This window comes from Phyllobates terribilis, unplaced genomic scaffold, assembly GCF_046119375.1.
Source record: "Phyllobates terribilis strain yellow unplaced genomic scaffold, ASM4611937v1 Scaffold_5__5_contigs__length_657084704, whole genome shotgun sequence".
Taxonomy (NCBI): Eukaryota; Metazoa; Chordata; class Amphibia; order Anura; family Dendrobatidae; genus Phyllobates; species Phyllobates terribilis.
The window spans coordinates 196788346-196802542 of NW_027362765.1; the positions used below are offsets into that span (position 1 = coordinate 196788346).

Sequence of the window (14197 nt, forward strand, 5' to 3'; positions counted from 1 at the left end):
TTTCAAAGCCTCCATCTCGGGAATTGTCAGATTAAACAACACACTCTTAGGGAGCTTAGCATCAGGGACGAACTCAATAGCGCAATCGTAATCTCTATGAGGTGGTAAAGCTTTCGACTCCACCTCCGAAAAAACCCTCCAAAAATCCTGAATGGGTTCAGGTAACTCCCCCTTCACAACAGCCACAATGTGAACATTACAACACTTACCATAACACCCCTGACCCCAGGATCTTATGGAACCAGATGACCAGTCCGGCAAAGGATTATGCACTTTTAACCAGGGCAACCCCAGGACGACCGGGGAAGGCAATTTACCAAGTACAAATAAGTCAGTCTGCTCCTGATGTTCCATATTCATAGTAAGCGGAAACCCAGTGACCTTTCGAAGAATGCTCCCATGCTCCAGCAGAGTATTATCCTATCGCCACCACAGGAAAAGGAGACAACAAAGGTTCAGAACCAAACTTATACTTTTCAAGAAATTGTTGATCCATCAAATTAAGTGCAGAACCACAATCCACCATTGCCTGAAACTTAATCGAACGACCCTGACAGCTGGTATTACCAGGAAAAAACACCCCAGCAGAACGTAAAAACTCAATGCGAACGGGAGTGTTATTTCTACTGACCATTTTTTTTTCTTTCCTTAAGCGAACCTCGCATTGCTTTAAAAAATGATCAGCCTTACCGCAGTACAAGCAAAGTCCCTCAGAGAACCTCCTGTCCCTCTCCTTGGAATGGGATGACATTGCCCCCACCTGCATGGGTTCTCCCGTGTCGGCAGGATTATCGTGAGAAACAGAATCCAGCACTATAGGAAACTTCTCCTCATTCCGTCTGGCCCTCAACCTTCTATCCACACGGATAGCTAACTGCATGGCAACTTGCAAAGTATCAGGTGCAGGGAATGCAATGAGCAAATCTTTAACCCTTTCACTCAAGCCTGCCAGAATCTGAAACTTGAGTGCAGGGTCGTTCCACTTGACCTCTGCAGACCATCATCTGAACAGGGTGCAATAGCTCTCAGCATCAAGAGAACCCTGTTTGAGACGACTGAGCTCTGCCTCAGCTGATGTAACCCGATCAGGATCATCATACAGCAGACCCATGTCATCAAAAAATTCCTCCAGAGACCTCAAACAATGATCTTCAGGAGACAAGTAAAACGCCCAGATTTGAGGTTCTTTACGCAATAGAGACATAATAATCCCTACACACTGTAGTTCACTCCCAGAAGATCTAGGTCTGAGCCGAAAATACAACAAACAAGCTTTTTTAAATGAAAAAAAATCCTGTAGTTTCCCTGAGAAACACTAAGGTAATCTTACCTTTGGTTCTTCATAGCGTTCTGCAGGGTATTTACTCACGTACTGCTGAAGACCGGCAACCTCCAGAGTCAAATTTGCAAGCATTGAGCAAGCTCCTGGATGGTACTCATGCTGAAGAAAACCCAGGAAGAGGAGAGGAGGGAAAAAAAAACTGGCTGGACATACTGTTATGTTCTGCAACTAAGAACTAAGGAATAGAAGGGAAAAGCTGTCCCTGCACTGAGACTCTGCTAAAACCCTACGCTGGGGTGGGTGCCCTATTACTTGTGACTAGCCCCACCGACGATCCTGCACTGAGCTCAAAGGTAGACCTGAAGGAAGGGGAAAGGGTGTCCCTAAAAGATCTAAGGACTGGGAGCAAAAACTGGAGACCTCCTAAAAGAAAAGTTAGTTGCAGAAACAAAGACAAAAGTAAAACAAAACTGGTGGAACAAGAAGTCCCAGGATATCAATTGTCCTAAGCACAAAGAACTAACAAGGCAACTTAGCCAGAGCACAAGCAAAACAACACTGGTGTCCAGCGGGGAATGGGAGACAGGTGCTGAGTAATAAAGAGTGAGGAGATCACGTGACCAAGACACCCAGCACCAGAGGAAAAGACTAGAAGTCAGCAAACCACAAAAATATGGCCGAAAAGTAAAACAACATAGATTCTAACAATCGACCAAGGTATCATATTAATCAGTGTAATGTCGTCCACCTAACAGTGTATGTAGTTTACTGAGCACAATCCTGCTGACAGGTGCGCTTTAAGGGTGAAAGCTAGGGCAACCCTTGAGATCTTGTACTTAGTGCTAAGCCATATTAAGAGCTTCCAAGCGACCACATACAGTGTCCCTGTGACACATTCAAAGTAACAATTACAGGAAAGGTTGGGATGAAGTTAGAAAGTTAGAACAGTTGTTAATTGTCTCTTCAGAGAGGAAGAGGACCAGAACTCTAGTGCCACCTACATGAAGTAGCAATCCTAAAAGTCAATAGTGACCCTTTAGCGAGCCTTATTACATGACTTAGGATATAAGCCAGAACTAGAAACTCAATTTGCAGACACTATGTTTCGGGGTACTGCCCCTCGTTAGTGCAAAGTGTGAGTTCTGGTTTGGCTGGGTGAGAGGCGTCAGACCGGTATCTAAGGGGTAACATTTTTCCTTACAGAGAGCGACATGTTAAGCATGTCATGGTGAGGAGACTTTTAATGCCGCAATGCTCCTCTGGGAAATATGCAAATTTCCTCTTCAGAGAGGAAGAGGACCAGAACTCTGGTGCCACCTACAGGAAGTAGCAATCCTAAAAGTCAATAGTGACCCTTTAACGAGCCTTATCACATGACTTAGGATATAAGCCAGAAACTCAATTTGCAGACAGTGTTTCGGGGTACTGCCCCTCGTCAGTGCAAAGTGTGAGTTCTGGTTTGGCTGGGTGAGAGGTGTCAGACCGGTATCTAAGGGGTAACATTTCTCCTTATGGAGAGTGACATGTTAAGCATGTCACAGCGAGGAGACTTTTAATGCCACTTTAAAGTTGGGAGACAGTGAGTATCGCCTGGTATGGGGGCAGTGGGACTAGCAGCCCCAGGATGGGATCTGTTGGACTGGGGACATTGCATTGTGACCATCTACCCAGAATTGCTGTAAGACCATGGATGTAAGGAATAAAAACTAGTTGCATTGTTAACCTGCCCTGGTGATTATTACAGCTCACAACCTCAGATCTTCACAGGAGTGAAGAGGATCTACCATAAATAACATTTATAAATTATCCCCAGTATTAAATGTGTGATTGCTGATGGTCTGACTTCTAGGACCCTCATAATTTACAAAAATGTGGGTCACTAAGTCCCCAGCAGGGCCGGCATCACCACCCGATGCACCCAGGCAAGTTCTGGGGTCCTGGACAAACGGGGGTGCTCACTCGCCGTCGGGAAAATGACTGTGGGGCTCGTGAGTCGAGGGAGCACGGTACCCTTGTCGGCAACACCCTCTCGTATCGTACTTTCAACTGTTTCGGCATCCTGGAAGCCGATGCAGTTGAAAATAATGATGGGAGAAGGAGCATCAGCTTATGCTTCCTCTCCCATCATTCCCCCTCTGTGTCGGAGCTCTGTGAGGTCTCAGCGCAGAGGGGGCCCATTATACTGTATGGAGCAATATATGGGGCCCATTATACTGTGTGGAGCAATATATGGGGCCCATTATGCTGTATGGAGGACTAAATGTTGCCAATAATACTGTATGGAGGACTATGTGGTGCCCATAATACAGTATGGAGAACTAAATGTTGCCCATAATACTGCTTGGAGGACTATGTGGTGCCCATAATACCATATGGAGGACTATGTGGTGCCCATAATACCTTATGGAGGACTATGTGGTGCCCATAATACTGTATGGAGGACTATGTGGTGCCCATAATACTGTATAGAGGACTATGTGGTGCCCATAATACTGTATGGAGGACTATGTGGTGCCCATAATACTGTATGGAGGCCCATAATACTTAAAGGGGTTGCCCGGTCCAAATCTATAAGTGTGTGAGGCGGCAGTAGCATGAACCCGGGTCAGTAACTTTATTTACTCACTGACGATTCACATTATGGTTTTTCTATATACCTAATTGGCATTGTTGCCTTATCAATCTCTATATGCACTTACACTTTACATATTTATCACTTTTTTTCTAACTGGACCATACTAGGTTCACGCTGTTGATGTCCCTCCGCCTCCTTATTTTAGTATTCTTTGTGTGGTTTTATCATGTCTTGTATTGCTATGTTTTTTAAATTTGTCCTGTCATTTTGGTGTTTTTAATAAAGCTATGGATTTGTTAATTAATTTTGAATGTTTTGATTACTCCAGGTAGTTTTCTATGGTCATATCACTTTTTGTCTGCTTGAGTAGTTCAAGAAATTGCACCTTTATATATGTTAATATTGGGATACATTCCTTCTATTATAGGTTCAAATCGATAAGTCTGCAGTTACTTTGTGTGACTGCAGACTTATGCATCCCCCAAAGCAAGCACTGTGCGCTTCAAGGATTTGCCACCTTCTGAGCTAGAACTGGAGTTATACATACTCTCAGCGAGAGCCTGTCCAGTTGGCGCAGCCTCGCTCCATACACTTGTGTAAAGCGAAGCAATGCCCTGACTGGTGACGCGACAGTCCAGTGGGCATGGTTGACTAGAGGGCACGACCTCACTCCATACAAGTGTATGGAGCAATGCCGCACCCACTGGATTTGCTGATTTGCTCTGTCTGGGAGTATGTATAACGCATACATACCATCCAGTCAGAAACTTGCAAAATCTCGCAGCACACAGTGCGTGCGCCGGGGGGGGATTTATAAGTCTGCAGTCACACAAAGTGACTGCAGACTTATCGATTTGGACCAGACAACCCCTTTAAAGGGGCCCATTGAAACTCTTTCGCCCGGGGCCGACGAAAACCTGGAGCTGGCCCTGATCCCCAATATGCATAGTGTAATTGTGCACAAGTGCAACCACAACATCTCTATTTACTGTCCATGGGACTGATGGAGATAGCGCTCAGATTAAAGTGGCATGTAAAAATTTGGGCACCCCTGGTCAAAATTACTGTTATTGTGAACAGTTAATCAAGTTGAAGATGAAATAATCTCTAAAAGGCCTAAAGTTAAAGATGACACATTTCATTTGTATTTTAGGCCAAAAAAATATATTATCTTTTACAATTTAAAAATTACAATAAGGAAAATGGGCCGATGCAAAAGTTTGGGCACCCTGCATGGTTAGTTCCTAGTAGCACCCCCTTTTGAAAGTATCACAGCTTGTAAACACTTTTTGTAGCCATCCAAGAGTCTTTCAGTTTTTGTTTGAGGGATTTTCATCCATTCTTCCTTGGAAAATTCTTTCAGCTCTGTGAGATTCCTTGGTTGTTTTGCATGCACTGCTATTTTGAGGTCTAGCCACAGATTTTCAATGATGTTCAGATCAGGCGACTGTGAGGGCCATTGTAAAACCTTCAGCTTGCGCTTTTTGAGGTAGTCTATTGTGGATTTCGATCTCTGTTTAGGATCATTATCCATTTGTAGAAGCCATCCTCTTTTCAACTTCAGCTTTTTCACAGATGGTATTATGTTTGCATCAAGAATTTGTTGAAATTTCATTGAATCCATTCTTCCCTCTACCGTGAAATGTTCCCTGTGCCATTGGCTGCAACACAACCCCAAAGCATGATTGATCCACCCCCATGCTTAATGGTTGGCGAGATGTTCCTTTCCTGAAATTATGTGCCCTGTTTTCTCCACACATATCTTTGATCATTGTGGCTAAAGAGTTCTATTTTAACCTCATCGTTCCACAGGACTTGTTTCCAAAATGCATCAGGCTTGTTTAGATGTTCTTTTGCATACTTCTGACACTGAATTTTATGGTGAGGAAGCAGGAGAGGTTTTCTTCTGATGACTCTTCCATGAAGGTCATATTTCTGCAGGTGTCTCTGAACAGTAGAACAATGTACCAAAACTCCTGAGTCTGCTAAATCTTTCTGAAGGTCTTTTTCAGTCAAGCGGGGGTTCTGATTTGCCTCTCTAGCAATCCTGCAAGCAGCTCTCACTGAAATTTTGCTTTGTCTTCCAGACCTTATCTTGACCTCCACTGTTTCTGTTGACTGCTATTTCTTAATTACATTTCAAATTGAGGAAAGGGCAATTTGAAAACGCTTTGCTATCTTCTTATAGCCTTCTCCGACTTTGTGGGCCGCCACCATTTTCATTTTCAGAGTGCTAGGCAGCTGCTTAGAAGAACCTATGGCTGCTGTTTCTTGGCACAAGGTTAGAGGAGGCTGAGTTTTTATAAAGCTGGGAAATTTGCATTACCTGGCCTTTTCTAACAATGATAGTGAACAAGCCATAACCCTAACAGACTAATTAAGGTCTGAAACCTTGGGCAAAGTTACCTGAGCACACAAATCTCCAAGGGTGCCCAAACTTTTGCATTGGCCCATTTTCCTTTTTGTAGTTTTTAAAATGTAAAAAATGACAATATTTTTTTTGCCTAAAATACAAAGGAAATGTGTCATCTTTAACTTTAGGCCTTTTAGAGATCATTTTGTCTTCAACTTGCTTAACTGTTCACAATAACAGTAATTTTGACCAGGGGTGCCCAAAGTTTTACATGCCACTGTATGTTCAATCATATATTAGTATTTATATTAGTTTAATATGTAGTAGACAAAATGATTGTGCTGATTTAGAGAGGTTGCCCCATTTGTCCCCACACTCTCTCGAACACTAAACCCATGGATGATAAGCAGAGCAGCAGCAACTCTGTATGGTGGCTTCTCACTTTGTGTAATAGAGGGGGGGGGGTTTGAACAGGGCACTGGGGTCTTGCTTGTAGCACTGTATATGCGTTATCTGATACAGGAAAAATATATATCTTTGTACTGTGTTAGGCTGTGTGCCCACGATGCGTTTTTCAAGCGTTTTTGCTGCGGAATTTTCCGCAGCGTAAATGCTTGGAAAACGCATGGTAAGCCTTCTGCCATGGTCCCCTATGCAATTCCGCACTTTCAATGCCCATGCTGCATATTTTTCCGCAGCGTTTATGCTGCGCTCAAAAATCCGCAGCATGTCCATTAATTTTGCGGAAGCGCTGCGTTTTCTTCGCCATTGACTTGCATTAGAACGCGCCAATTCCGCAAGACTGCATCTGTACTTGCGTAATTGGCGCATTCTAATGTGCGGATGGTACTCGGGTGTGGAGAAGAGAAGACTCTCCTCCACACCCAGTTACCATAGAAACTGTAAAAAAAAAGAATAAAATAAAAAAAGATTATATTCACCTTCCGACGGCCCCCGGTCTCCTTCCCTGTGCTTGCGGGCAGGACTGAAGGACCTGCGCTGACGTCACAGTCATGTGACCGCAGGTCTTTCAGTGCAGTGTCCCGCGATCAGCTGGCAGCCAGGAAGGAGCGCAGCAACACACGCTGGGCCATCGGAAGGTAAGTATCAAGGTTTATTTTTTTATTTTTAACCATTCTAAAGGTCACACTATATAAATCCATGCTGTTTGCATGGATTTATATAGTGTGACCTAGTTATCAAGCACTTTCCAAGTGATGCTAAAATCGCTTTGAAAGCGCTTGTCAATCCGCATGCGGAAACGCATGTGAATCCGCATGTATTATGCAGGAAAAATGCATGTACAATCCGCATGCGTTTTTTCTGCCAGGGAGATGCAGAAATGCTGCAGAAATTTTCTGCTTCATTTCTGCATCGTGGGCACATAGCCTTAGCCAGTAGATAGAAAAATATTTAGATTTGAGAGTCCTCAGTGGTTGATACCTTTTAATGGCTAACTGAAAAGATGGTAACAAATTGCAAGCTTTCGAAACTACTCAGTTTTCTTCATCAGGCATAGTAATGAATTATCTCAAAATTATTGCAGCTGAATGAATGGAGAAAATATAATTGTAGAAAAATTGTACAGGGTGAAGCCTTAACTGGGTAGATGTGTATATACAGTGCCTACAAGTAGTATTCAACCCCCTGCAGATTTAGCTGGTTTGATAAGATGCAAATAAGTTAGAGCCTTCAAACTGCAAACGAGAGTAGGTTTTATGAACAGAACCATAAATCTTACAAACCAAAAAGTTATGCTGCTCAGTTGAATTTTATTAAATTTTAAACATAAAAGTGTGGGTCAATTATTATTCAACCCCTATGTTTAATATTTTGTGGAATAACCCTTGTTTGCAATTACAGCTAATAATCGTCTTTTATAAGACCTGATCAGGCCGGCACAGGTCTGTGGAGTTATCTTGGCCCACTCCTCCATGCAGATCTTCTCCAAGTTATCTAGGTTCTTTGGGTGTCTCATGTGGACTTTATTCTTGAGCTCCTTCCACAAGTTTTCAATTGGGTTAAGGTCAGGAGACTGACTAGGCCACTCCAACACCTTGACTTTTTCCCTCTTGAACAAGGCCTTGGTTTTCTTGGCTGTGTGCTTTGGGTCGTTGTCTTGTTGGAAGATGAAATTACGACCCATCTTAAGATCCTTGATGGAGGAGCGGAGGTTCTTGGCCAAAATCTCCAGGTAGGCCGTGCTATCCATCTTCCCATGGATGCGGACCAGATGGCCATACCCCTTGGCAGAGAAACAGCCCCACAGCATGATGCTGCCACCACCATGCTTGACTGTAGGGATGGTATTCTTGGGGTCGTATGCAGTGCCATCCAGTCTCCAAACGTCACATGTGTGGTTGGCACCAAAGATCTCGATCTTGGTCTCATCAGACCATAGAACCTTGAACCAGTCTGTCTCAGAGTCCTCCAAGTGATCATGAGCAAACTGTAGACGAGCCTTGACATGACGCTTTGAAAGTAAAGGTACCTTACGGGCTCGTCTGGAACGGAGACCATTGCGGTGGAGTACGTTACTTATGGTATTGACTGAAACCAATGTCCCCACTGCCATGAGATCTTCCCGGAGCTCCTTCCTTGTTGTCCTTGTGTTAGCCTTGACTCTTCGGACAAGCCTGGCCTCGGCACGGGAGGACACTTTCAAAGGCTGTCCTGGCCGTGGAAGGCTAACAGTAGTTCCATAAGCCTTCCACTTACGGATGATGCTCCCAACAGTGGAGACAGGTAGGCCCAACTCCTTGGAAAGGGTTTTGTACCCCTTGCCAGCCTTGTGACCCTCCACGATCTTGTCTCTGATGGCCTTGGAATGCTCCTTTGTCTTTCCCATGTTGACCATGTCTGAGTGCTGTTCACAAGTTTGGGGAGGGTCTTAAATAGTCAGAAAAGGCTGGCAAAAGAGATCTTTAATCCACACATGTGAAGCTCATTATTCTTGGTGCCTGAACTACTTCTTAATACTTTAGGGGGACCAAACAGAATTCTTGTGGTTTGAGGGGTTGAATAATAAATGACACTCTGAATTAACTTTTAACGTTTAAAAAAAAAAAAAAAAAAAAAAGCAAAAACAAAATTTGCTGCGGTGCATTTCCCACTTCCAGGCTGATCTACAGTACAAATGTCACAATGCCAAGTTAATTCCGCATGTGTCAACCAGCTAAATCTGCAGGGGGTTGAATACTACTTGTAGGCACTGTATATATTGACGTTGAATATATGTCTATTAGTTATCATATGTACTCTTTCATTATGTTTTACAGTCAAATCTGAAGTGGACAATAAGCCTCCAAGGATATTTCTCCACCATCATGTCCAAACTAAAAAAATCCAGGTATAAAAACTGTTCATATTTAATAACAATGGTTAACTTAAAGAATACCTGAAGGGGTTGTATATGATTAGAAACCTGTGCCTGCTTTCTGCCAGGTATATAAAGTAAGCTTGGCATAAATATTGCAGCCTCTGCAATTTTTTTTCATTTAAGAGCAGGAGTGGTGTCACTAATCTAAGTTCTTTGATCATAGTCTTTTATTTACCAGCCACTGTCTTCATCTTTTCCCTGTGCCATTACGTTCCTGGGCCGCCATTTTGTGACCACGACTTCTGATTGACTGAAAGTCAGAGGTAACGGTCACAAGCTCTCATTGTAAATCTATGAGCGCTTTCTTCTGGCTCTCATAGGCTTGCATTACGTTGTGACTTCCAGATCGCTCTCCTCCCGCACGAGCCCGAAAGAGGATGCCACACATCGATGTAGTGAAGGAAGGTGAGAAGAATGTTCTTTTTTTATGCAGAACGGGGAACATATATACAAGAAAGGGGACGAGGATGGGGGGCATATATATCAGGATGGGAGGCATATCTACTAGGATGGGCCCAGGATGGGAGAATATATACCAGGACGAGGGACATATATACCAGGATGGGAGACATATATACCTGGATAGGACCCAGGATGGGAGAATATATACTAGGACGAGGGACATATATACCAGGACGGGCAAATATATACCAGGATGGGGAACATATATACCAGGATGGGAGATATATATACCAGGATGGGCCCAGGATGGGAAAACATATACCAGGATGGCGGACATATATACCAAGGATGGGGACATATATATCATGAGATTATGGACATATATATATATGTTACGCTCACGCCCGGACTGTTTGGCGTGAGCGTGGTTAGTGGTCCCACTGGGCCACGAACTGAGGAGTGCCTGGAGGGGCGTGACTAGGGACCTGGCCATATCCGACCACGGACGCACGGCAGCTTAATCGACTTTGTGGTCCGAGGAGAGACGTGGGAGGTGGCCCAGTTGCTACTCCAGGTCAGACCCTGGTAACACAGCTGTTGACCCACATCGGGGAATGCAGGAACGGGCAGGTTTGACTGGTATGCAGACAGGCGGGTACTAGCAGGCACGGCTGGTATGCAGACAGGCGGGTACTGGCAGGCACGGCTGGTATACAGGCAGGCGGGTACTGGCAGGTAGGTAAACAGGCTGGATAGGGACCAGATACAGGAACAGAACCGCAGATGCGGAGGGGAAGCGAAGCAGAGCAGAGCCACAGGTGCGGAGAGGAAGCGGAGCAGAGCAGAGCCGCAGGTGCGGAGGGGAAGCGGAGCAGGACAGAGCAGAGCCGCAGGTGCGGAGTGGAAGCAGAGCAGGGCAGTGCAGAGCCACAGGTGCGGAGGGGAAGCGGAGAAGGGCAGAACAGAGCAGAGCTGCAGGTGCAGAGGGGAAGCGGAGCAGGGCAGAGCAGAGTTGCAGGTGCAGAGGGGAAGTGGAGCAGGGCAGAGCAGAGCCACAGGTGCGGAGGGGAAGTGGAGCAGGGCAGAGCAGAGCAGAGCTGCAGGTGCGGAGGGGAAGCGGAGCAGGGCAGAGCCGCAAGTGCAGAGGGGAGATGGAACAGAGCAGAGCAGAGCCGCAGGTGCGGAGGGGAAGAGGAGCAGAGCAGTGCCACAGGAGCGGACAGACAGGTCAGGGCTCTGTTCACATGGAACAGACAGGGACAAGTAAACACAGGAAGATAGCTAGAACACAGGAGGTAGATACGGAGGCATGGAAATGGGAGAAGCAGAACCAGATACACACAAGGTACTTGCTATGAAGTAGTTATTGGACACAAAACTCACAAACAGAAGTACAGAGATGACAAGGAGGAGTTAGGTACTGGTTCAGACACTGCAGGAAAAAGGGAAGGATCGGACATGGAGACAAAGAGGTAACAGGCTAGGACACAGTTCAGACAGGTACTGACACAGGAACGAGATACAGGAATGAGCCTGGGCATTCAGCCCCCAGGGTGGCGGAAATAGACTAGAAGTCACAGATACAGGTAATGGGCCTGGGTACTCAGCCCCCAGGGTGGCGGAAACAGACTAGAAGTCACAGATACAGGTAATGGGCCTGGGTGCTCAGCCCCCAGGGTGGCTGAAACAGGCAAGATTCAGGACAGGACCTGGCAACTTACAGTTGCACAGAACACACTGTAAGAAAGTGTTGCTCAGGCACCTTCCACTGTGTGGAGGAAGTTTAAGTATCCAGTGACTCACAGCAATAGGCTGGGGACGCAATAGGACTGCGCACACTGCAACTTTAAGAATCAGGAAGTTCCAGCGCCGCCGCCCTAAGCCAGAAGACAATAGACATGCACACAGCAAATAGAGGAGCATAGTGCACAGCCTGGACTGGTAGGTAAGTTGGCGGTCTTGCATGGTGGGAGATGGTAAGCCATGCCAGCACGCCGCCAGGGATGTTACAGTACCCCCCCTTTACGCCCCCTCTTCTTCAAGCCTGCAAGGATTTTCTGCAGAGAAGTTGGAGGCCGATCCTTCTCAATGGACTCCCATGACTTCTCTTCAAGAAGACTACCTCTTCTGTTCACTAGAGGGAACGAGACAGGTCTCACCATCTTGGTGACTAGGATGCTTCCTCCCATCGAGCCATCCTCAGCATCAGATGAAGTGGACGAAGTACCAGGAACAGGACATAGGAAAGTCTCTCTCCATTTGATAATATCGGGTAGCACCCCAAAAGACTCAAGGAACAACTGGAGATCCTCCACCGGGTTGGAGGGGTGCAGAGACTCGGGGGTAACCACCGCCTTGACGTACACTTTGCCAAGCTTACTGAATGAAGTGGGTGAAGTACCAGGAACAGGGTGTAGGAAAGTCTCTCTCCATTTTTAACATCAGTTAGCACTCCGGAGGATTCAAGAGACAACTGGAGGTCCTCCGCCTGGTTGGAGGGATGCAGAGACTTGGGGGTAGCCACCGCCTTGATGGACTTATTGCCAGACTTATTAGAGATGGAAGATCCTTGCTTCGGGACCATTATCAGTCTGGTCTCTGAGATGACACGTCTACGAGGCCGGGCGGTACCTGAAGCCAGATCATTGGAACAATCGTCGAGACTGTGGGGACATCACCTCCGCTTCCCTTCCTTGGGAGACTTCAGCACACAGCGAGTCAGCGACTAGCAGATCTGGTGAAGAAGACATTGCTGACTGTCCTGAAGGTATGGGGACTGGACACCCCTTGTACCTCAGCAGTCACACAGGAAACACCATGCAGGATCTCCAAACCTGAGCGGGCACTAGAGCTCTCGGCTCTGGACGACCTGTGGGTAAACCAGACAGCACCTGGAATGTGAACTTCTTCATGTATAATGCTTCAATCTGGAGCTTAATTTGGACAGACATATTTAGACTGTTTCAGAGTAGGGCTCGTCCTTCCCCTGACAATGCCCAAACCGGATTCTGGAGTTGTCGGACGGGGATCAGACACCGACTCTTCACAGCTTTCAGCCCAATACTTCTGGTCAAACCGAAGCCTCCACTTGCCACGGAGACAGTCACAGTCATCTGTGGAGAGGAAACACTAACGCCAAGGGCAGCCTCTCCTACAGGCCTAATGTCTTGGGACTCTCCAACCTTCACCGTACAAAGACCGTCAGGGTGTTCCAAACAACTGCAGCGGGTCCGCAATCCGATTTTATGACTGAGTTACGGCCCCTGCTTTGCCTGATGAACATGGTCAACCTTCATGGATTCTGCGTGGGTAGGTGCCTCTACCGGCTGGGGAATAGGAGGTCTTTGGGAGGACAGGATGACGTGATGGTTTACCTCTATGCCTTGCTCGTCTGGACTGCCTCTTGAGGTTGGGAAGGGAAGTATTCTGCGGAGCATTGTCATCCTCTGTGGATTCTGCATGGGCAACAGCCTCTTCATGCTGGTGAACTGGTGGGCTACCTACACGCATCACCCATTTGGACTGCTCCAGGATATTGGGAAGGAAAGCTTTAGCAGAAGATTCAGGGTTAGGGTCATCGAAGACCATTAGAAAGGCCACCAGGAAGGCCTGCAGGTCAGAGACAATAGGATCCCTTGCTTCCCATAGGGGGGTGACCCAATGTAAGGCATCATCTGCTAGGTAGGACATCAGAAATGCCACTTCAACCCAATCGGTGGGAAAATAGTTGGCATAGAATTTAAAATGTAGCATGCATTGCTCCACAAACACACGGCTTTGTTTTCGTTTCCCATAGTACCGTGGTGGATCCGCACGAACGAGTGCTGATAGCTCCATTTGGGCTGGTGCGTAAATCGACTGGACCTCAGCTTGGAAAAAAAAATTTCCTTGGTGCATGTATTCGCCAGACAAGGATTCAAATGTCTCTGAGAGCGAAGGACCGTGGGACTCAGTGGGGACCATGGCCTGAGCAAACTGTTCCGCTCACGCCCGGACTGTTTGGCGTGAGCGTGGTTAGTGGTCCCACTTGGCGACAAACCGAGGAGTGCCTGGAGGGGCGTGACTAGGGACCTCACCAGATCTGACCACGGACGCACGATGGCTTAATCGACTCCATGGTCCGAGGAGGGACGTGGGAGGTGGCCCAGGTGCTACTCCAGGTCAGACCCCGGTCACACAGCTGTTGACCCACACCGGGGAATGCAG

General features: G+C 46.5%; 1 protein-coding gene across 1 annotated transcript in view; it reads left to right on the plus strand.

The window, feature by feature from the left end:
• Positions 1-14197, plus strand: part of CFAP97D1 (CFAP97 domain containing 1) — a 134886-nt gene that overhangs the window by 27908 nt on the left and 92781 nt on the right. The window contains exon 2 of the mRNA XM_073683659.1: positions 9489-9559. Within this exon, the coding sequence (XP_073539760.1) occupies positions 9489-9559 (71 nt within the window). The remainder of the gene's footprint in view (positions 1-9488; positions 9560-14197) is intronic.